Below are 24,693 nucleotides of genomic sequence, written 5' to 3' on the forward strand. Positions count from 1 at the left end.
AGGCCATGATGAAAACCATTTCATTAACTCACTATCCTTTTTATAATTGAGCTAGTAATGTGCATTTAGCTACACACACACACACACACACACACACACACACACACACACAGATATTTGTGTGTCTGACTTGGATTTGTCTGGCAGAGGATTTGAGGAAGCGGAATTAATGATTTTTTGTCTGACGCCGACTCTCAGGAGGGTGGAGCATCACAGTAACTTCTACCAAATCAACAATTGTTGGTTGTTGTTTTTTTGTTTGTTTGGTTGTTTTTTTGCCTGCTCAGTTCAGATCTGTTTCTCCAGATTGTAAATGCAGTGAATTAAATTACTATATTATACCCACTTAATGGATGGAGCATGGAACCGAGTTCCTCTGTCGATTTGAAGTTGTAGGCGAAAAAGGGTGTCGGAGATTAAAACTTAGATGTTGAATAAAAGACAGACTGAAGAGAGAGAGAGAGAGAGAGAGAGAGAGAGAGAGAGAGACTTTTTCGAAAGGTCACACTGTAGTCTTGTTAAGAGGAAAGAGAGGAGAGAGTCAGAGAGAGGAGGGGTGAGAAAAGAGAAGCCGGATGGATTTCTTGTAAATCAGCATACCGAAAAAAAAAAAAGAAAGAGAGAAAGAAAGCATACCGAACGTCCAATGAAATTGATGCTGGCAGAACGCCAGCATCAAAGATATACAGAGAGAGGGGAAGCGAGCGAGAGCGGGAGAAAAAGAGAGGGAGGAGCTGAACGAATAGGACGTTTGTATGCGAGTACGCAAAACACACACACAGGCACGGAGGTAGAAATCATGCACAGAGTCCCTCATGAGCCTGGAACGAATAGGGAAGCGAGGAACCAGGAGGAATGAACGATTCTGTGCATCCGCAGAGCTGGTATGATTTTTTTCAATTCTTTTCATTCATACTTGTTTTTTGACACACGTTTCGAACTCGTGTGCGAATTTATGTCATACCGTGCATTGTAAGTCATCTCGAACTTGCATCTGTTTGTGCTGTTCGTCGTTATCTCAAGTGCGATTATAACGCGTAATAATACAGTTGAAATGTGTGTGTGTGTGTGTGTGTGTGTGTGTGTGTGTGTGTGTGTGTGAGAGAGAGAGAGTTTAAGCATGTGCCTGTACACAAGAGCTTGTGTTGTTTTGAACTTGACACTATCAGGAAGTTGGGGAGGTAAAATGGCATTTTGCTTGATCTACTTTGAAAACAGAGGGATTCTGTTCTTAGAGGAATGAGTTCAATATCGTATCTGTTGTGTTTAATCTGTTATCATATTTGCTCTGAAACATACAGTTTTGCAACGCTGGCTTTCCTGTATGCAGGGGATGCTTTACTATGTTGTTGTTGTTGGAGTACACGGACCATGACGGTCACTTGATAGTCTCAGCATGAAAAACAGAAGTGCTCGCCATGCTTTGTGCTTGTGATTCCGATCAAAGGGTAAAGACTTGGCTGGCAGAGGCTTGCAGTTGCGGTGAGACGTTTTCTATATCGATACAAGGATATGTCGTGATCACCCACACCTTCTCCATATTAGTGTACCGCCCAGATCTGCCACACCCACTTTCAAAGAGGCACATGACCCGACGTGCACCCATTTTTTATAGCTATCGCATAATAGCGTTTGTACAGCAGTGTCAGTATGAAAAAGGCATGGCTGCTGGGCATCTTATTGCACTTCGCATCAGGACAGTGAATACTTAGGCATGCGCTATCAATTCAGTAATCAGCGAAGAGGCAAAGGTGAGATTTGTTCTGTCAGTGTTGACCCCATGGTGTTAACCACTGCTTTTGAAGAGAGTTCAAAATTGAGAAGTCGGCTCTCAGGGTTCACGAGGCTCACACGGGGTTCGTGTCGGTCTGCTTTCTTTTAAATCGAGAGAGAAGAGGAAAGAGAGAGGGAGAAAGTGATTGAAAGAAGTCAAGTGAGGACACACTGATGCAACATGCTGTAACCATTGTAATGTTCTCACACACACACACTCACACACACACACACACTCACCTCTCGCACTTGCATTCAGCTGGCCGTCTGAAAAACACTGTTGATTAATAATAACTTGGTAAAAACATTATTTTTGATTCTCAGGAGTTTTGGAAAGCTGTGAAATAAAAAACGATGGAAGTTTTTCTTCTTTTCTGCAAGACAGTTGTAGTAAATATGACCCTCGGAACACCCTGTTGTTCCTTTTTGTTTATCATAAATGATATATCCTTCAAAGTGTTGCCATTGCTATGCAAGCTTTTTGATCAATATAAAGTGCAATGGTTTTAAAACTTCTTCTGTAAGCAGTTTAAGATGTCCAAACAGAAACGAAAAGCTGGGTCCTGAATGGCTCAACAGAAAAATCTCTGTACGTCTGCCAGTGCTAGGAGATCACACTTTCCGCTCAGGAGCCAAGTGAGCAGAATTGGCCGCTTCCTCTGGGTGAAAGTGACGGCAAACTATCTTTGTTGTCAAGCACATTGGCAGTAGGTGAATGTGGGCATCTCTGAGATCAGGTATTCAGAAGAGGGTAAATAGCACTTTCTTTGGTGCGTTATGCCCTGCCCCTGTAAAGCTGGTTTCACGAGTGTCTTAGAGGAAACACGTGCTTGCCCTAGACTCTCTGGTTGGTAGTTGTCTCGTGCTTAGGAAGAGGTAGTGGGTGGCATTTGGCAAGGCCACAATTTGGGGAGAAAATGGGGAAGAGAGAACAGTATAATGAAATAAATGTTGGGAAAACCAACTGCCATTAAAGATGTATGATCAGAAAATGTATCATGTCTACAGTTTCTGCAGAAAATAAATGGCTTTAAATTTAAAATGCAAAAAAAAAATCGAACAATTGTAATGAATTCGAACAAATATATTTTCGAAATTTTATCAAAATGGTCCAATCAGAGGTTTTGCTGTGAAGTTTACGCGAATCGTATAATGCGAAAGCTCAGAAACGTGCATTGTGGCATAATTTTACTGATATTGAGACTTCATTTGCATTTATGTATTTATTAATGTTGATCAAAAGAGAATAAGGCCTTTGAATAGAAGGTTCTTATGGGCAGTTCTTATAGATTATGAAACTCACTTAGCTTTAATGATTGTTTAAGCGGATTTGGTACACTGGTACATTTTGAGAAATCTTCTCCAGCTTCTTTAGCTCTTAAGGCCGAGCTATAAACCGGCCTCTCTGGCTTTGACTCTACCTCATCCAGGCAGTCACTTCCTCATCAACTTCACTGTCTTCCTTTGAGGCCTCTGCTTCAATAGAGATAAACGCTCGAGAACTGCGATCGGGTTTCCTCCTCACCAGATGGCATAAACGTCTTTGTGAGGCCCTGAAAGAACAGACTAGCGTTTGTCCTTGTGAGCCCGAGCACTGTCGGAGGTACAAAGTTCACAAGAGATTAGCGAATCCACTGGCTGCTGAAATCTACAAGTTTTTATTACTGTCTCATGTCATGAAAGAAAATACTTGGCAGCGCAAGTCACTGTGACGGAAAGCAGTTAAAGAAGGCCAGGTGTGAAAGTTGATCTCTGGTGTCTTTTTTGTTCCCTTCTTCCAGCGTCTGAAAGATGGCACAGAGGTACTTTAACTCCACCCTGCCCTTCTCCATGTCCATAAACCAACCTAAAGTCAAGGTCCAAGGCTGCCTCGCTTCCAACCTCGAGCCTATCTTGTCTCTCAGCTCTGGGAAGGACGATAAACAGCCCGACTTTAAAAACTACATTTCGAAAGTCATCTCTTATGGAACTGCCAAACATATAGACACGGTACCACTGGGCACGGAGAAGCCTTCCATCATCGCCCAGGCAGAATGTAAGTGCTGAATCCATCTATTAAAAATGATTGAACTAAACACAAATTAAACACAATGACTGACCTTTAGTCAACATTATCGTCTTCCTACAGGTGAATCTCAGGACTCGCAGGAATTCTGTCCCAACAGCAGGTAATGATTTGACCTATCACACCATTAAACCAAACCCGTAGTGGTCGTTTTACTACTTGGCTCTTTAATTTTTTTTTCTGACGTCAAAATTTGTGCAGCAACTACAGGGCAACACTTCCCATACCCAAAGGCTCGATCTGTCAGCGGCAGCCGAGGAAAAAACGACGGAAGAGGCAGCGACGGAGGGTCTCACAGAAAGAGGGCCAACAGAGGGATGGAGGGAATGACAGAGTGGGAGAAAGAGGAACTACTAGAGTACCACAGCAGGACAGTGGAGAGGTAAAATGGGCTTTATTTAGGTAGATATATATACAGATATATAATGGGATATCCAGAGTTATACAAGGATCATAAGAACCAACAGACAGACCAGGATTTAAGCAAATAAGAGTACCATGGATTTAATTGTCATGGTAACAGGGTGCCATGGACAGGATCCGTTGACCATGTAAGGAAAGTGGACAAACATGTAGACAAAATGAGCCAGTTGCGGCATGTATACATTACGGAAAGTGAACAGGGATTGAATTTGGGTGGACACGACCTTCTATAATTGTTCTATATCTAGTGATGCTTTTGGTGCAAATAAAGGACTGATGTCAACAGGAAGTTGAATATGAGTCAGTGAGCCACCAGTTAGTATGTCCAGTATAGAATGATAATAAATACATGTCTAAACATGAACTGCTTTGAACACTGGGACTCTGTGTGTTTTTTTTCCACTAGCCTGGACACTGTAGCTACATCAGCAGCAACAGCAGCAGTGCAGTTAGCAGAGAAAGTCTGTCTGTGCAGGAGACAGCGGAGCCATGCTTCTCTTACTCAGGCCTTATAAACCATCCGCTGTCTTGCACATCCTGGGTGATGTTTTTCCTTCTACACTTGACCAAGCGTCGTATGGCCACGAGGGCGGGCGCTCGCTGGAAACCGACTCACCAATCAACAGCGAAACCAAATGCAGCCTGGCACTAGTAGGCCTCAGGAAAAACGTCTCCCAGGCCGAGCTCTCCTTCGCCCCACCGTTCGCCAAACAGATGGTCCAAGACGTGGACGAGGAAGAGGAAGAAGAAGAAGACGAAGAGAACGGAGTGGAAGAGAGCGACATAAACGAAGGCATCCTCTGTAAAGAGGTGGGTTTGAGTACTTGAGTAATATGTGTGTGACATTCGATGCATCATAGTGAAAAAGGACAGCCGGCATGAAGCGGTTAATACGAACGCAACCTGACACAACTACACACATGACTGCACGGATAAGCAGTTGGCGAATCGAAGCCCCGAAAAAGAGTGAGTCACATACAGTAGTCATACTACTACATACGAGAGAGAGTGAAACATACATCGATAAAAACATCAGGCACGGACGCTTGCATGTTTGTTACGCGGTTTCCTGTTTTTCAGCACTGTGAGGTTTCGTGTTTATCTCACTAGCCTAGTTCTGCTTACGGGAGTTTCCTCACACGCACGCCACCAAACACACGAAACATTTATAGATCGCGATTGGCCCTTTGTGACTGCAAGCACCCTTTCAACGCCGGTCGATTATGCGATGGGGTATACATTTAGATGCGCCGCTTCCTGCTTTTTAATACATTATAAAAAAGTTACGTTGACAAAAAAAGTACGCTGGTGTTAAAAAAAAATGAATACGAAATAAAACGAAATGAAAAGTGAAGCGAACCGAGAGCAAACCTGAATTGCAATAAAACACAGGTGTGAATAATTTGTGGGTTTTGGCAAACACAGCTTGCAGGAAGTGTGTGAACGCTCACGTCGAGGATGTCTCACAGTGGGTATTCAGGAATTCCTCTAGAGATTGGACCAGATATAACAAAGGAATAATGAATAATATAACAAATGAAATAAACGAGTAAATAAATACATCTTGTTACTCGTTTAGTCCATCAACGTCTCTATAAACCGGACCTCTTCCAACATATGTCTCCGTTCCTGTAGGAACTAAAGCCCCGGGACTACGAGTATCGCGAAGGAAGGGATTACGAGCTTTGCGATTATATAAAGCAAGGCACATTCGGAGTCGTCTACAGCATCAGGGATAAATCCAGCGGCTTTGTGTGTGCTGCCAAAAAGGTACATATAAATACTGTATCCGAAACGTATATGTCTGTAAGTTCATCTTTGTGTATCCTTATCACGTTCTCGCTTTGGTGTTTGTTAGGTGCCGTTGGAACGGTTCAGAAGTGAGGAGGTGGGCTCGTGGAGTGCCCTCCAGTTTCCTCATGTGGTGGAATTTTTCGGATTTGTCCGAGAGGGTCGATCCGTCATCCTGTTTATGGATCTCAAAACCGGTAGGAATTAAGGCAAAACTCCTGCCCTTAAGGTGTTGGGTTCTTATTGAGTCATGCATTAATTGAGTCTCACACACAGGAAATCATCATTAAGTTTTATTAATTGCGTTAGATGAGGTTTGCAGATGAGATTTTTGTTCTCTTGACTCTTTAATATTCCTCCATAAACACTCATACATTTGATCACCTGCACTCTCCAAAATCCAATAATCCAGTGTTTAATCTACTTCCAAACTCCTCTTTTTCCCTTTTCTCTCTCTCTGTTCCTCCTCCATCTTCAGACTCTCTGGGGCAGTTGCTGTCACAAAGGGGTCGCCTGCCCGAGGATCTCTCCCTGCACTACATGCATCAGGTCCTGGGGGCGCTAGAGCACCTACACAAGAGGCACGTCATACACTTTGATGTCAAAGGTACGACCCACAGTAGTCGTAAAAACGGTCCTGCGATTGAAATACGACAATTTTTTTTCTCTACATATGTTTTAGCAGCTGACGCTCGAGTTTCCTTCCGTAAATTCCAATTACAAGTTACCAAAATACAAATAAGCCTTCACCACGCGAGCATCAGTCGCACGAGCTGAATGAGTCGTCACTCCAGAAATGATACCGTATTCAAACAAGAGCATTAAAATAGCAGCTGTTATTAGAAAACTAGTCAACAGCTTCTGACCAATAAGAATCCGAGCGAATCGACAAAGATGCGGTTTCGGTTTGAATGTCGCCTCAGATTACGCTATTATTGTCGGGTTTTGGAACATTTGAGAGTGTGAAACAGCTAATTTCTCTTCAAGATATCAGCGCTCCATGTCTGTAGCTGAAATGAGTCACAGGTTCATAAACAGATCATACCGAAAAAGGTGTGTTACGCCGGACACTGGGAAAGCAGTCTCGGATGCTGAGATGCGAGAAAACTCCAGCTCGCTCAGTAACGTCCCTTCGCCGGCTCGTTTGATGTCGATCAGGATTTCAGGCCAGCGATGATTTCTTTCAAAATGCCGAAACGTTGCGGTGATACTAAGAATGCTGAATAGAAAGTCATTTGAAAGTCATTTGATCAAAGTGCTCAAATTGATCAAAATGCTTGTGTTATAAGATTGTGTTGAAAAGGTGAATGATGCTTTTATAATGTTGCAACACTTTAGTTGTTTTGTTCTGTGGCTGGTTTTTTTTTTTTTTTTTTTTTTTTTGGTTTAATGCCTTTTTAGAAGAATGGGTGGGGCACAGAATGCAGCACCTGTGGTGAGAAAGAGAGCAGTCTGCTCTCTGTGTGTGAGAGAGAGAGAGAGAGAGAGAGAGAGCATGTTTAAGAAAGATAGATAGATTGATAGAGAGAGAAAGAGAGAATGTGTGCGTATGTGACTGAGACTGAAGCTGGGAATTTCCCAGAGTGACTCATGAAAAGTGCAAGAGGAGGGATGTGTGGGGACGGGGGTGGGATTGATATCGACAAGCCCAAAAACGAACATAGAGAGGAGCTGTTTGTAAAAAAAATAATAATAATTTGAATAATAATAAAAAAAAAAATGTATAAGTGTGAACAGATGAATCTATACACAAACATTTCTATGTTCGAGAGAATCTGAGGAGAATTTTTCAGTAAGCCTGCCGTCTGGAGCGCCCCCTGGTGTTCGAACTGCTCCAGTCATTTTGTGTGTGTGTGTGTGTGTGTGTGTGTGTGTGTGTGGGTGTGGGTGTGGGTGTGTGTGTGTGTGTGGGGGTGTGTGGGCCATCAGATTTATCCTGCAGTCCAGTCACGACATGGAAACCGAAAGCGTTTTTTTTTTTTTTTTTTTTTTTTAACACACCTTCCTGGAACAAACCACAGACTGAGCAAACCACCTGATTTCTGGGAAGAGTTTTGTTGACTGACAGCCGGCTTTATTGCCACACTGCAATCCTGCAAAAGTCTTTAATTACCATGAGACATGCTGTTTTCTTATTGGGGCAGTGACTTCCATGCACACACACACACCAAATCAAAGACAGATCTATTGGTGTATGCTTTATATGTATAAGCTAACTTAATCCATAATAATTGTCAAGATCTGAATACTACAATTCCCAGTGTAATCTATCCTTCATTTATAAAAGGAAGAGGAGCTTTTTACATATAAATTACAGCAAAATTCTTTCTTCACATTCCCCAGCAATATTAGGAAGCTGGGGTCAGAGCGCAGATTCAGCCATGATATAGTACCCTGGATCATTAGGGGCCTTACTCAAGGGCCCAAGAGTGACAGATTTGTGATACTGGGGTTTGAACCCCTGACCTTCTGATCAATAAGCCAGAGCCTTAAGCACTGAGCTACCACTTCCCCACTGGAAATGTAAACATATATATCTTCTTCTTCTTCTTCTTCTTTTGGCTGCTCCCATTAGGGGTCGCCACAGCGGATCGTCCATCTCCATACCACCCTGTCTTCTACATCTGCCTCTTTTACACCAACTACCTGCATACCTTCCCTCACCATGAACCTCCTCCTTGGCCTTCCTCTTTTCCTTCTTCCTGGTGGCTCCATCCTCAGCATTCTTCTACCGATATAACTCATGTCCCTCCTCTGTACATGTCCAAACCATCTTAATCATATATGTAAACATATATCTATACACTTTACTGTACAAATAGAGGGGGTAGTGTGGTTAAGGCATTGTAATTTGGACCTCAGAAGGTCATGAGTTCAAATCCCAGCACCACCACTGCTGGGCCCTTAACCCTCAGGTGTAAGTCCCTCTGGATAAGTGTGTCTGCCAAACGGCAAAATGTATAATGATATGAAGAAGGGGATGAGTATAACGGTGAAAAGATTGTTTTTTCATGTTATCTGTATTTTATTTTTTTATAGTGGATAATGTGTTGTTGTCCGAGGATGGGAAAAACACATTCCTTTGTGACTTTGGCGAGTCCGAAAATCTAGACGTGTCTGGATTCAGCCCTTTTCAAGGTAAACCCTTAAATAACAAATAGAACTTAAAAACATCAGATGAAATCCATGTTGAAGCCTGAAAGTGGAGTGATGCTTATGTGTGTGTGTGTGTGTGTGTGTGTGTTTAGCTCTGAAGGGGACGGAGACTCACATGGCTCCCGAGGTGGCACGTGGAGAGAAGCGCTGTGCCAAGGTGGACGTGTGGAGCAGCTGCTGCATGCTCCTGCACATGCTCAGTGGCTGCCAGCCGTGGATGCGCTACTACTCCCGCCCTCTCTACCTCAAAGTAAGTGCTTCATTTGCTCATTTATTCTTGGAAAGATTTGCTGCTACGAACCGATGATAGTCCTTGTGGGTCTCGCTGATTGAATTAACTGTGTGGCTGCAGATAGCCGAAGAGCCGCCGCCCCTGAGAGAGATCCCTCCCGACTGCAGCACTCATACTGCTGACGTCATCAAACGGGGACTTCAGAGAGAGCCGAGCCAAAGAGCCTCAGCGAAGGATCTCCGAGTTCAAACAGCCAAAGCACTTAAACAAAGTAAGCTTTTGCATATACACTCTACACAGCGCTCTGAATTTTATATACGGTACATGGATGTTTTCTTTTTTTTTTAACATATGTACATTTTAAATTATAATCAGAATAGAATATGGACATATATTTATATATTTAACTGCATGTCCCTTATATCAGATTTCTATGTAGTATTAATAAACTACATTGATATTATAATGACCATAGTTATATAATCTCTCCACCTCTGCGTGCTCCTGCAGTGGGAGGTCTTCGGAGCCCAGCAAGGGGAGGAGCCTATGAAAAGCCAATCGAGAAGCCAGAAAGGCAGGCACCCAGCCCCGTCTCCAAAAGCTCTGTGCAGCAGTGGATGGGCCCAGGGCATGAGCGGAGAAAGCGGGCTGGACCCAAGACCAAACCAAAATGCAATACGCAACACGTGGAAAAAGTGGACGATGCGAAGGAGGGGAATGTCAGGGAGGAAGAGATTGTGTTGAGAAAGGACAGTTACCTTGCTCCGACTTCACCGGTTTACTTTCCTTCACCGCCACACGAGTCACACAAACCCACAGAGCAAGAGCTTCGCAAACTCGAGAGAGGTCAGTCCATCTGCCCTAATACCCCACATCTATATTCACTATGCCCGACACCTGGATTATTAATCACAGAACGACTTTTATTCAATAATAACTCATTATTTGTGTATTTTTTCCTCTTATTCCTTACAGAATTTTTTTTGAGCAGTCTGTCTCAGCCACACTCAGCCGAGAAGCAGGAGGAACTTCTTTCCTGTCTGGGTAGTGACTGCCTTTCTAACAGAGAACCCGGTGATAAAAAGGTAAAAAAAACACACACACACACACACACACACACACACACACACACACACACACACACACACAGACACCCTTCTGTGTACCAGTAGTGCAACAGGCCAATGTATGGTATGCGGAAATTTATTTATTTTTTTTTACAGATGAAATTAATCTGAATAAGTGCAAATAACAATAACAGTACCAGTTAGTGTGTGTGTGTGTGTGTGTGTGTGTGTGTGTGTGTGTGTGTGTGTGTGCTATCATGTTTCTGGCTGCTACCAGAAAACTGTAGGAGGCCTCGTTTCTCATGAAATTTCTGAAACGAGTTCATTTCCTGACATACCCATTCTTTTTGGTATCATCTAGTAAATATCATAGTTTTCAGATGTTTGTCTTTACTATGGAGCGCATGATTCTGTGTTTTTCATCACATTGCCTGCCACTAGCCAATAAACAAGTTTTAAGCTCGCACTTCTGCATTCCTTCTCTCGCTGGAAAGTCCACACTTCCTCAAATCGTTTAAACCTTTGTTTTTTTTAATAGTTCTTTCCTTTCTGAATTTTGCATAAAAGGGTACCTACATAAAGGTCAAACTGAAACTATATATATATATATATATTAGGGGTGTAACAGTACACTTTGGTAACCTTATTTCGGTTATTAAGTCACGGTTCCCGCAAAATTTCACGCAAATTTCCGTACAGTTTGGAAGCAGAAATGCAAAACATAAAACGGCTAGTTTTTTAAAATTAATGCAGTTTATTAACATTTGTGAATATAGGTCCCCTGGTGGTCTAGTGGTTAAGATGCAGCGCTCTCACCGCTGCGACCCGGGTTCGATTCCTGGTCGGGGAACCATCCCCAGCCACTCTCAGTGCTGGTCCCAAGCCTGGATAAATTGGGGAGGGTTGCGTTAGGAAGGGCATCCAGCGTAAAACATGTGCCAAATCAAAATGTGCGGAGGATCTGCTGTGGCGACCCCTAACGGGAGAAGCCGAAAGAAAGTACATTAACATTTGTGAATATCAACTGTTTACATTAAAATCATATTTTTTTAATTATAAAATAATATTTAATAAAAGTAACATATATTTAAAAAAAATTATACATTTTTTTTATTATTTTGATTCAATTGAGTAATTAAATAGGTACAAATTAATTTATGAAATGAAATTAAATAAATGTAAAAAAATGTATTAAATAGTTTACAGTTGTTAGACCCCATTTGCATAATACAGATGTGTATATAAAATGCATATATGTGTATAAACAAATTGTATTTCAGGTACAAATTGAGTAGCCACAGTGACACTGCACTAACTCGAGTTAACATTTTTATACCTCTGGCATTGTACAAACAAACAAACTTGTATGTTTTCAAGTTTAATAATACTAATAAAAAACAGTGACACTGCGCTCAAGTGCGAGACGGAAAAACTTGCGCAATTCACTTAACACGTTTGTGTATAATGTGTATGTTTAAATACGTTTTTAATGCTTGGTCTTATGTGTCTTCTTTCCGTCTGTCTCTCCTTTTGTTTCTTTAAGGACTCCGGCCGCTGGTCAGTTGGCACCGGGGACGACCTCAGCTCAGGTGTGTTTTCCTACAACAGCCAATCAGATGGCCAGAGCTTCAGTATGGATTGGCTTGGCCCCGCCCACCAGCCTCCACCTCGCTGCTTTGAAGGTGAGTGATGAAATAGCTAAGCAGGGGCTATATTATGGGTTAAAGAAATGAGTACCGCATTACATCATACGCTTTAGTCATACTCCATGCTGAGATGTTCTACCTGTCCTTGCAGGAGTGGACGTGTGCATCCGGGACTTTAACGGACGATGTCTCCGTATCCGCGAAACCCCCCGTGTAAAAGTGGGTCACATCGCCATAGGAATCAGTGATCAGGTAAGGAGGCAAAACACCTGTACGCGTGAACACGAAACACGTGTGTGTGTGTGTGCGTATGCTGACGTGTCTGTGTTTTGTTCCTTTTTTTCCCCCCGGAAGATCTCAGAGAGCGTGTTCAGCCTTCAAAGTGAGGACGGTTCTCTGGTGGCCCACGATAAACAAGTCAAGGAAGCCGGCCTCTTCTTGCGCTGTGTCCCCGCCCCTGACCCCGCCCACATTTCACGGGACAGAAAAGGATCCGGCCGCAACCTGCCATGGAGCTGGAGGATCAGGGATGGAAAGCTAGAGACCTGGGACTGATATCTTCATCACATTCTCTACTGTCTATATATATATATATATATTTTTCATAATTTCACCTCGCCGATGGTCGTCCATTTTTTTTATTCACCCTGTGTGAACCTTCCAGTGTGGTGTTAAAAATATTTCATTCATCTTTTCCAATTTTGTAGGAATTATGATTTCATTGGTGTATATATATATATATATATATATATATATATATATAAAAAGATTTATGCATGCTATGAATTTAAACTGGAGTCATTTCAATTTGAGTGTATAATAAATTATCTGATGCCCATTATGTATTTTGTCACCACTGTGTATCAACAATAAACCTTTCAATACATAATTTCTCAGCAATCCTTGGTGTTGTAGGTCTCATTATTCGGGAATGGAAACACATCTTTATATGTTTAGTATCTGTATTATTTAATGTGATATAGCAAAATTTTCATCCGACATTCCAGCCAAAAATATTCTTCAGTTATCGAGTTATTATGAAATTGTAAAGATATAGTATATAGTGGCAGGTAACTGGATGAGCTAATTATATTTCGGAGGTACGCAAAATAAATATCTACAGATTTAAAGTTTTTTTTCAAACCCCCAATGACAATTTCATTAATCAGTGTAAGCTACAGTGTAGGCTGATTAGCAGAAAGCCACATGCACCAAATCTGGGAAACTACGTCTGAGTGCTGACTCAACTCAAACCTGACAAACACACACAAAAAAAAAAGAATACACCACATACTTTTATACACACACACATTATATATATATATATATATATATTCATACGTTACGATTCTTTACTGGAAACAAAGTTGAATGTTGAGCTTCCGCCCAAACTTCGACCGTCATTTTGGTTTATTAGGAAATTCTGATAAAGAGATGCACGTGATAAGTTCGTATTTAATAAAACATCCAGTTTTGTTTGTATGGCGCGATTAAGAATGAAAATTGTCCCAAAGTGGCTTTACGGAGATCAAGAGGTTATAAAACTTGAATTTCAATGGCAGACAGTGACAAGGAAAATCTCCCCGAGGTGGTCTGAGGAACCAGACTGCGCCGAATGTACATTCATTACATCTCCATAATTGTTGAGGGGTTCAGTGATGGATGCTTCTGCTCAAAACATCAAGCAAATTGTGGTCTTAAGCCATTGTAGAATGTTGCTATTGATTGCAGTCCAAATGCATCCTAAAAGTTCTTGAGTTTCCTTCATGGATCTTAAGGCTGTTCATGAGGAACCAACTACAGGTTCACAGAGCGGCCTTTAATTCAAAGAAGTAGGGAACTGGGAAGATTTGGGCAGATCCAAAGAGAAGACAAGGACTGGAAACTGGTATCTCAGGAGAATGTGTAGATCAATTGATCGATCGATCGATCGATCGATCGATCGATCGATCGATCGATCGATCGATCGATCGATAGATCGATCGATAGATAGATAGATAGATAGATAGATAGATAGATAGATGGATGGATGGATGGAAGGAAGCAAGGAGAGAGAGAGAGAGAGAGAGAGAGAGAGAGAGAGAGGCAAAAGTTAAAGAATAAAAGATTAAGATGTATCTTTCTGTTAGATAAAATGTAAAAAGTTAGGGATGGGGAAACATTAAAAATTCTCCCTTCTGATCATCTACACATTGGTAATATCATAACCTTAACTGAAACAGGGAAGTCATACATAAATTAAAGTGCAGGGGAAAAAATTTTTTTTTTGCAATTGATAGACATAAAAAAAAAAAAAAGATGTGATTGGATAAGTATTCACACACCCCACACTACCTCAAAATCAGTTGTATCGCCTTTCTATTGACATTGTGCTTTTAAACCCTTATACTGGAATATCTGAGAAACCCAGGGGTCTTTACAAAGAGGGGCCAGATCTAAAGTTCATAGATTTTCATAGATTTGATCTCTTTCCTTCTCAGCTGGCTTTAGCACTTTCACACAATACACCTTCTTAATTGTTTCTTGAAGCCCTTTCCCACAAACTCTTTTTAGATTTGGGGAGGTGATTTTTTTTTTTCTCACTATCACCATAATTATTGTACAGACATTTTAAAGGAAAAGTTTGAAACGTATACCGAGTGCTCTGGAAGACCTGTGAAATCATTCGGGTGTTGTGCATTTCACACCATTTCAGCTGTGTCCTATATGAGTCAATCTACCTCTTAATATCATTATGATGCCACAGCATTATAGAGAAACGCGGTGTAACGGAGCTCTGCATCACAGACAGGAATCTCAATACACCCAATGCACTTAATTCAACAAGTCTCCTTTCACTGTAGCCACAGCTGCACTGCCCGCATACATCATCTCTAGCAGAAACATCGATATTAACCTCATCAAATAACCTCGGGTTTTCTGTGCATTTTTTCCCTGGGCATTGCGCTTTTCCTGGGGATTGTAAATGAAAATCTACAGAAAAGAAAATGAAAAGTATAAATGGTTCACGGAAAAAAAGCGCAACAACAGTTTTGAACCGTTTCGACCGACTTTTTCTCGCGATGTCCAGCTTTGCTTGAAAAGTCCGTCTTGTAAATTGGTGGAGTGTGTGATGACTTATAAAGAAACTGTAATAAATGGACATTCTGTGTCATGGGTTTCCCTTTTCAGTCTGGTTCCTCTCAATGTTTCTTCCTCATGCCATCTCAGGGAGTTTTTCCTTGACATAGTCGCCACAGGCTCAATCATTGGGGATAAATGTATAAGTATAAGGAAAAATTTAAAAGTATAGGGACTAAACATACATTCTCACTTTATACTTTATTGTTTTTGAGACAATGCCCACTGCTAAAAGTACTATACAAATAAAAATAAAATGAATATAGCAAACTAGCTTCCTAACAATAGAGAAGGAGGAGTCAAGTCCTTTGAATTGTTCGTTAAAACGTTGTATTTGTTCTTACCACCGAATCTTAATTGGACATGACGTTGAAACTGCACATTATTCTAAATCTGAAGCTGGTAGCAGTTTAGTGGGTGATTTGAAAATGGTGACGCGTCCTAAAAAAAAAAAAACCCGATCGTCCCGTAACAAATTCCTCCATCCACCATTTGAATTGAAATTCATAAAAACATTTTATTATTACTTATCACAACTTACAAAAAAAGGTAGTTCACAGAGAGAAAAAACAGCTCCGAAAGCATCAATCCAGCAAAGTGTATACAATTATACAAACAGTAGGACAGGACGACAAAATGGTGATTGTATCAAAGTGGATTTAGAATAAAAAGGCCAAGGCACTGTCAACATAAGAAGAAAACGTGTTTTTTTTTAAAAATTGTATCCAAATAACACAAAAACATGAGAAAGTGTATAAAAGTGATTGCATGTGATTGGGTTTCAAATAATAGAAACGGGGGAGGGGAGTACAGTACTAAGACCACTTTGAGAAGACCGGGTCGATGTCTATGTGCAAGTGTGTACTTTCAAACAGGAGACACGCGTACGTCTTTACACCGAGGGAGCTTGCAGCAATTTGGAGGAATATTAGGAGGATCTATTGCTCTTGAATTAATATGCTAATTAGATGAGATGGCAATGTCACGAGGTCAGCGGACGCAGGGGGGACAGAATTAGAGGGCATGGGTTATTTGGAGAGAGCTAATTGTTCTTGCAGGTTAATTAATTCGTAGATTTCCACCAACCCCTACTTCAGAACATTTTCCCGTTTTCCTGCGCCACCATGTAGACGCCAGAAATTGATAACGAATGCAGCCATGACTCGAATAAAAAAAAAACCTGTGTTATTAGATTGTCGTTAACTCCAATTCTCAGGCAAAGCTGCAAACTCCCTTGGCGTCTCTGCATATGACTTCAGCACCAAAAATCGCAACCGTGTCCCCGCACGTGGACGTGCGCAAACTCCGGCCAGGACCGCACACAGATCCGCTCAGTAGTAGCACTACCCGGGTGTCGAAAACGAAAAAAGGAAGGAACGAGAGAAAGAACGAGGGAGACAGAGCATAGCACCTCCTGAACCTAATGCGAACACCGTAAAAGAAAACAAATATAAAACAAAGGACATTGTGAGGTAAAAGAGCGATGGCATGCTTATAAAGCCTTTATAAACCCTTTGCAAGTAATAAGTATGTGCAATTTTTGTGTTCGTTGCGAGAGATGAGCGATTCAAGTAGGCATGCAGATCATTTCCTAGTACAGGAATCGTCTGTCAATTTCTTCGAAAGGCTAATCTAAACGTCTGATCTACTCTATATATAAAGTCCAAGGCAATTATTATTCAGGTTTGCCTGATGATAAAAATAAATAACTTAAAAATTAAGGTCCAAAACCACCTCTTTTCCCTCCTGTCTCCCTCATCCTCATCTCATTTTTCAGTGCATATGTATATATATATATATATATATATATATATATATATATATATATATATATATATATATATATATATATAGACAAGAAAGGAAATAGGCTCAAGAGTCACAAAGTGGAGAGATTAAAAATAACGCTTCTCTCGTGATCATCCGATCTCGGTCTGATCTCTCTCTCTCCATTCACATAATAATGCATCTGCCTCTTACTGCCTTTCTCTCTCTTCATTCCTCTGTTCCCTTTATCAGCTCTGTCTCTCCCTCCCTCTGCCCTCTGTCTTTTTGTTTCCCGCCAGTCTTGCTCTCTCGCTTCATTTTCTTCTTCTTCTTCTTCTTCTCTTTCTTTCTCGTTTTCACATTTTGCGCATTACCAGCACGGTGGTTAAAACTCCGGCCAGAAAGACGCCGATTGTCTGCCAGGTCGGTGTACCGAAGTAGGAGCGGATCCCCTCCTGAGAAAGAGAGAAAAAGAAGGTAAGAACGGAGGAATATAAATGAATACATTTCGGAGGAACTCTGAGTCGCCTCTCTGTTTTAGAATGTTTTGCGAAAGAAAGAAAGGTCAAGTAAAAAAAAAAAAAGCAACTTTCCAACTACAGTGAAATACGGTCCACACATCCCAGTGATGTTAGGAAGCTGGGTTCAGGGTCATACATGTTACAGTGCCCCCTGGAGCAAAGAGGGTTAAGGGCCTTGCTCAGGGGCCCTAATGGTGGCATCTTGGTAATGCCAGGGCTTAAATCCTGACGTCTGATCAATAACCCAGAGCCTTAACCACTAAGTTCGGTGTCCAGTAAAAATGTCCCATTCCTAATTGAAAAACACTTATAAAGACACTTACCCAGCCTCCCTGTTCCTGAATCCAGGTAATCACATGTTCCTGCAGGTAGTCCATAGTCCAGGTGACAATGGTTTGGATGATTTCTGGAATTTTCTTCAAAAGAGCCTGAGGTTGCGTGTAAACAAAAAAAATGCGATGAAGTTTCACGCAGACGTGAACCAGCGCTCACAAGGACGGATGCAAGGCTACAGAAAATACACCTTCTTCGTAAACTAACTGGACATGAAAAGTATAAAAAATCTTGTCTTGGAGAACAAAAGAATGTGTTTTTTTTTTTTTTTATAAAGCTGGGTGTGCGTCCTTGCCTTCATCACAAGTCGACAAGCGAAGTAGAACAGCGCCACCACTCTGCCCCAGTTGAACTTCCCGTCCGAGAAAATCTCACGTGCCACCTTCACAAAGATTTCTCGAGTCGGCTGGATCGACGAGTCGGCTAACATTCTGTCGCAAAAACAGAGAGAGAGAGAGAGAGAGAGAGAGAGAGAGAGAGAGAGAGAGAGAGAGAGAGAGAGAGAAATCTAGTACAATGATGGGATTTTCTTTCTTTCTTCCTATCCTCCACTAACGCCTCTATTTCCTTTGTACACGCATTCCATAAACTTGTATATACACAATACACATATCCATTACATATTATCAATAGTTATTAAATACAGTTTACAGAAATACAAATCCAACAAACTGCATTGGGCTTTTCTGAGCTTTAACGACGTAAAACCCCTGTTAGCAACAGTTTTCAGAAATCAAAATTGCACGTTACATGAATCATAAACCGGATCACGGGCAGGTGGTAGGAACGTCCTCTGTTCTACCTTGATCACCTGTCAGCTTGTTTATTATTTGACATCATCAGTCATGTTATGATATTACAGAACGTACTGTACGGGACACACTGTGAGTACGATAAGATCTTGTCTCTGGATCTTACAACAGACAATGAGCTGTTAGAGATGTGAAAATGAAAGCATTTCTATAATACCTCCATTATATATACATACAACGACCAGGCGTGACATTATGACAACCATACTAATATTGTGTTGCTGCCAAAACAGCATTCACTTCTTCAGCTCCACTGTTCCTTCCTTGGACAACTTTTGATAGATACTGACCGCTGCAGACCGGGAACATTCCACAAGAGCTGCAGTTTCGGAGACGCTCTGACCCAGTCGTCTAGACGTCACAATTTGGCCCTTGTCAAACTCGCTCAAATCCATACGCTTTGCCATTTTTTCCGCTTCACTCTAACCTCAGCTTTGAGAACAAAACGTTCACTTGCTGCCTCGCCATATTCCACCCACTAACACGTGCTAACAGGTACTAACCTTCGGAGACGCTCTGACCCAGTCGTCTAGACGTCACAATTTGGCCCTCGTCAAACTCGCTCAAATTCTTATGCTTTGCCATTTTTCCTGCTTCATTTCAACCTCAATTTTAAAAACAAAACCTTCACTTGCTGCCTCACCATATTCCTCCGACTAACAGGTGCCATTATTCACGTCACCAGTCCATAATGTTAAGCCTGACCGGAGAGACATCGTATACACGCCGCAGGAAACGGAAAAATATTTTTGTCGTATTGTGTCGTATACATACAGTATCTCACAAAAGTGAGTACATCCCTCACATTTCAGCAACCGATTTACTATATCTTTTCGAGGAGCAATACTATAGAAATTTGTGTCCAAAGAGTCAGTATTTTGTGTGAGCACCACTGATATGTAGCGCTGCCTTAATCCTCCTGGGCATGGAATTCACCAGAGCTGCACAGGTTGTTGCTGAGATCCTCTTCAACTCTTCCATAATGACATCGCGGAGCTGCTGGATGTTACACACATGCTGTATCTCCATCTTACACTTGAGGAGGCCTACAGGTGCTCAATAGGGTTCAGGTCTGGAGACATTCTTGGCCACTTCATCACCTTCACCTTCAGCTTTCTCAGCGAGGCAGTTGTCATCTTGGTGGTGTGTTTGGGGTCGTTATTATGTTGGAAACCTGCCGTTCTGTTCTGATTCAGAATGTCACAGTACATGTTGGAATTGAAGTTTATCTTAGTCTCATCAGACCACAGGACATGGTTCCAGTAATTCATGCTCTTGTGAGTTATTTTCAAAAGGGGCGACTTCTTGAAGACGGCAATGCAAACCGACTTGTTGCAGTTTGTGGCTTATGGTCTGAGCATTGACAAGGGGACCTTCCTCTTCTGCAACCTCTAAAGCAACGCTGCAGCACTAGTGTCAGTTTTTTGGTGGCGTCTTTCCTATGAGGTACCATGTTGAACATCAAGTGGTCAGTATGACATAATTGTACTCAAAGAACCACATTTGAACTGCTCTAATACAAGATAAACAAATTTGTATGGTCCTGTCAAGCAGACACAAACATGAACATGTTGAATAGGACGTGTGGCTTTACCTGGTTACACGATGTACAGCTTTTATCACTGAGGGTGTACTCACTTTTGTTGCGAGCTATTTTGAAAATAATGGTTTTGAGTTATTTTCAGAGAATATATATCCAAGTTTCATTTCTTTAGTATTGTCCCTTGAGAACATATAATAAAACGTCACTGTGTGCTGAACTGATAAATTCTTCTTCTTCCTTCGGCTGCTCCTGTTAGGGGTCGCCACAGCGGATCATTCGTCTCCACACCACCTTGTCTTCTACATCTGCCTCTTTCAAACCAACCATGTCTTCCCTCACCACATCCATGAACCTGCTCCTTGGCCTTCCTCTTTTTCTCTTGACTGTTTTTCTCTCAGACCTTGTCTACAAAAACGTCCTACCTGCACGGTTGAAAAAATAAACATTATAAACACGTTTTAATCCTGTCCATCCTCATCTTTAATCCTGTCCAGCCCCGCCTCTAATCCAGTCCATCCTCGCCTCTAATCGTGTCCATCCTCGTCTCTAATCCTGTCCATTCTCGTCTTTAATCCTGTCCATTTTAGCCTCTAATCCTGTCAAACCTCATCTTTAATCCTGTAAATCCACGTCTCTAATCCAGTCCATCCTCATCTTTAATCCTGTCCATCCTCGCCTCTAATCCTGTCCATCCTCACCTCTAATCCTGTCCATCCTCACCTCTAATCCCGTCCACCCTCGTCTCTCTCCATGATAATCGCAAAATCTTGAACTTTGCTCCCACACTGCCTCCTCTATTTTTTATCAATGCATAAATTATGAACTTAAAAATTCCAGGTAACTGACCAGAAGCTCATGGGTGGCAGCCCATCTTTTTTTTCAGTTTTTTCCCCTATGGTCTATGTTGTTTAGAAATGTATAATATTTTCCATTATTATTTCGTTGTGTTGTGTTTCCTCCTTGCATATAATGAAGAATCCTAAAAGCTTTGTAATGACAGATTACAAGACTGTTGGAATACTACTCGCATTTTTATAATAATTATGTATTTTTGCCACTTAATTGAAAGTCTATCAAAGCCTACATTTCTTAAATCTTTGGGCCAAATGGTAAAGGGCCCTTTGATCCAATATTTTATTATTTATCAATTTCTTTTTTTTTTTTAAATAATATACAAAAATCCTAAATGTGATGGTGGATTGATGCAAATTCAAGTCTTTTTTAAATTTTTTTATTATTGGGTAAATCATTGGGAAATATTTGAAGGATAATGAGCTATATGGGGGGAAAACAAAGATTTTATATAACACGCTTATGAAGATAATAATAATAAACTCACCTCTGCAGATCTGCGTTGTTATCCAGTTCGTCTCCGATCTGCTGTAAACACTGAGCGAGTTTCTTATGGCTGGGGTCACACAGTCCACTGCCTCCCAGTTCATTCCTCAAAATGTTGCCGTCCCCGCCGCTGTCCCCCCCGGCATCCCCTCCGCTGTCCCCGTGCCGACGAACTCGCTCGAAAATGAATCTGTGGATTACAAAAGGAGGAAAGCCGGGCTTGATTTCGAGACAAGAAAAAAACCCTACATAATTATAGATATAGAATACTTATAAAAGAAGACAGGAGAGACTCTTACTCCTTGAGCAGCACAGCTCCTACTTGTAGTATTTGCTCGTTGGTGATGCCTGCGAAAACAGACCAAGTAAGACAACAGAGATAACTGAGAAGATCTAGAAAGAGGAAAGCCGAGCAAAAGAGTGATGGGGCCAAGGCACAGTTGGTTGTAGCTCGGGCCGTCCGCAGGTTTAATCTCGTACGGGAAACCCTGAGACTTAAGGCCGCGCTTACACTTCAGCCTGTTTGTTAATATTCATTTTCTCAGCAAACACGACAGGAAGGAAACATAAAAGGCTATAGAGCGATAGCAAGTTTCAGTTTCGGTAGAACACAAAGCCTCACACTGTTCATACTGCTATGTGTCGTGAGTCATCGCTGAACTCCGTGAACTCTCGCACACAGGATGGGAGGAACAGGATTATAGCAGGCTCACTGACAGTAATATAATGATTCCTATACAATAATATTTGTCCGTGTTGACTGTTGTTGTTTTAGATTCAGCTGATAGTAAGCGTATCCACTGCCATTGTTCAGCTCCTCTCCCATGTGTCCAGTGGATTACAAAGGCAGTTAATAAGTGTTTGTTAAATACTAGTGATCCTGTCCTACATTTCTTCTCTTTAGATCTGCCCATTTAATCCTGACACCCCAATTCTAGATGGAGTTTCCTTCCATTAGCACAGCTAGAAAATGCCTCCACGTCAAGGGCCTAAAAATGAGCGCAACTCAAGAACTTCTTTGAAAGGATTTGGAGGCTCATTAATCAAAACGGTCTACTATAGATGGCTCAAGACTGCAATTTTCGCAAAAGGTTCTGCATCTAAGCGCCAGTCGCAGCAAGGGACACCTCGAAAATTATTAAAACTGTAAGGAATGGACATTCAGTGTCACCCAAATGAGGACGGGTTTCTCTCAAGGTTCCTCCATCATCTCTGGGAGGTTTTTCCTCAACGCAGGCTCTAAATTTTAGACCCTCTATCTCCGCAAAAGCTGCTTCGGGACAACGTTAAACACGCTCCACAAATATAAGTGAATTGAATTGCAAGATTCAATCAAATGGAAACAAAACTACGCCCAGCCCAGACCAAGGACCTTCTGAATTAGATGACTCGAAACTGCCAATGTATTCAAGATCAAACTACTTCGCATACAGGATTTCCCGTATATGTCCGTTGAGGTATTTGACTGTTTTTTGTCGACATGGTCTGAAATGCTTCTGAAAGCCCTCGTAACTCGAACGTCCCGCCGCCATGATCCAATGTCAGACCACAATATCCTCCTCGCTCCGACGTCCCTGATATGGTCACGAGCTCAAGTTACTGTCAGACGTCCACACATTCTCCTCGTACGTGTGCCTGGTGATGAACCGGAGTCCCAGTCAGGGTGTGTCCTCATATCGCACCCAGCGTTCCCTGAATAGGAGCTGGACCTCACACAACCTTGATTAGGATAAAGCACCTATTTAAAAGTCAGTGACGTGAGAAAAGTAAAATAACGACCACGGGTTGATCCGATGTTCATGATTCATGAGCTGCCCGATTACTCTATAATAAGCTAAGCATCATTAAAAAAAAACATCAATTTACAAAACAAGATCACATGACTATCCTGAGCATGCGCGTTATGGCTCGATTAGAATAATACGCTTGATGTTTTGGTTCCTAATTGGGGACAAAACTATTGTAAACAAAGACACTGAGTAAGTGGTGAAGCAAAACGAGCATGACATAGATGATGATGATGATGATGTCATCCCTCTTTCAAGGTAAACAACGTCCCTCTTTCAAGGAAAACATCCCTCTTTCAAGGAAAACAACACCACCACCATTACCAGCTGATGTATCACATTTCTTTGCATTCAACTGTTAAAATATAAAGATTATATTTAATATAAACCGGTGTCTGACAAGACTTTTGTCGGGCATGTTTCTGTCTCCTATGCTAACTAGCCTGCTAGCAAACACGAGCCACACAACGGTTCCTGCGTCCGTTTTCTCCCCAATACAAACACACATAAACCCCCCAAGGAATCAACCTGGTCTTCTGAAATCCATCTTGGACGCTGTGTTAAAGATTGTCGGTGGAAAAATCGTTCTTACCCACGTCGCCTTCTCCGGACTGCGCCTCTGCCATGTTTGCGTGGAAAATAATCACACTGGATTTCCGCCTCGGTCACGCAAACGTTACAGGGGAAGAAAAAGGGGGCGTACCCGGAAGTAGTCATTTAAAATCTTTCTCGTTTTCTCGTGACCACGACATCTCAGGAGTTGTTTTTCTCGTGAGCACGACTTGATCTTGACATAACCAACGTCGTTTCATAGCGATCGGTTTATAATTTTCATTCATGTTCAAGAAACACCGCCATAAATGGTTATGTTTTATTAGTAGGGGTGTACCGGTACCGATTCAAACCTCGATACGTACCTCGGTATTTTTTGAATCACGGTTCGGTTCGATTTCGGTAAGAAATGCAAAATAAAAATTGCTTGACTCTTTTTATGTTATTTTTATTAACCCAGTTTATTATTATTATTACCATTTGTGAGCATAAACAGTTTTTTAAAACGATTTTTTAAATAAAATGCCTGCTTGCTTAAATAATATATAAAATAATATTTTATAATATTGTATTACAAAAATATTATAAAAAAAAAAACCTGAGATTTTAACTAGGATCCACACGTTAAACGTACTGCATTCAGTACAGGTTTGGAAAAATTTTGGTACCAGTTAAACCCATAATTATTATACATGACGCTGGGATAATGCTGCTTCTAAAACATGCACTTATGCATAATACACAGACAGATTAAGTACCAAACGCGA

The 24,693-nt window shown here is 41.5% G+C and overlaps 2 protein-coding genes across 2 annotated transcripts; one reads left to right on the forward strand and one right to left on the reverse strand.

Moving 5' to 3' along the window:
* Positions 1-534: 534 nt before the first annotated feature.
* On the forward strand, positions 535-13,053 carry map3k14a (mitogen-activated protein kinase kinase kinase 14a). Its single transcript, XM_046866663.1, has 16 exons — positions 535-884; positions 3,555-3,808; positions 3,902-3,941; positions 4,040-4,220; positions 4,715-5,071; positions 5,897-6,031; positions 6,120-6,249; positions 6,531-6,659; positions 9,092-9,190; positions 9,301-9,458; positions 9,561-9,711; positions 9,951-10,286; positions 10,416-10,525; positions 12,051-12,189; positions 12,305-12,405; positions 12,508-13,053. Exons 2-16 carry the CDS (start codon positions 3,565-3,567, stop codon positions 12,706-12,708), a joined length of 2,511 nt encoding a protein of 836 aa, XP_046722619.1. The 5' UTR covers positions 535-884; positions 3,555-3,564; the 3' UTR covers positions 12,709-13,053.
* A 2,937-nt stretch (positions 13,054-15,990) lies between these two features.
* Positions 15,991-24,103, reverse strand: LOC124397010 (apoptosis regulator BAX-like). Its single transcript, XM_046866447.1, has 6 exons — positions 23,967-24,103; positions 21,887-21,935; positions 21,589-21,777; positions 18,190-18,325; positions 17,885-17,989; positions 15,991-17,495 (listed from the first exon to the last, which is right to left on the reverse strand). The coding sequence occupies exons 1-6, from the start codon at positions 23,998-24,000 to the stop codon at positions 17,397-17,399; spliced, it is 612 nt and encodes a 203-aa protein (XP_046722403.1). The 5' UTR covers positions 24,001-24,103; the 3' UTR covers positions 15,991-17,396.
* Positions 24,104-24,693: the final 590 nt, after the last annotated feature.

The sequence above is a fragment of the Silurus meridionalis genome, chromosome 14 (genome assembly GCF_014805685.1).
Source record: "Silurus meridionalis isolate SWU-2019-XX chromosome 14, ASM1480568v1, whole genome shotgun sequence".
Taxonomy (NCBI): Eukaryota; Metazoa; Chordata; class Actinopteri; order Siluriformes; family Siluridae; genus Silurus; species Silurus meridionalis.

Bases quoted from the DNA above. Each gene is read 5' to 3' on its own strand.
- LOC124397010 (XM_046866447.1), bottom strand. From the start codon at position 24,000: ATGGCAGAGGCGCAGTCCGGAGAAGGCGACGTGG. The intron at 21,936-23,966 runs GTAAGAACGATT...CTGTTTTCGCAG, and splicing joins GTCCGGAGAAGGCGACGTGG to GCATCACCAACGAGCAAATA. The intron at 17,496-17,884 runs GTAAGTGTCTTT...TCTCTTTCTCAG, and splicing joins TTCAGGAACAGGGAGGCTGG to GAGGGGATCCGCTCCTACTT.
- map3k14a (XM_046866663.1), top strand. From the start codon at position 3,565: ATGGCACAGAGGTACTTTAACTCCACCCTGCCCTTCTCCATGTCCATA. The intron at 6,660-9,091 runs GTACGACCCACA...ATTTTTTTATAG, and splicing joins CATACACTTTGATGTCAAAG to TGGATAATGTGTTGTTGTCC. The intron at 10,287-10,415 runs GTCAGTCCATCT...TATTCCTTACAG, and splicing joins GCTTCGCAAACTCGAGAGAG to AATTTTTTTTGAGCAGTCTG.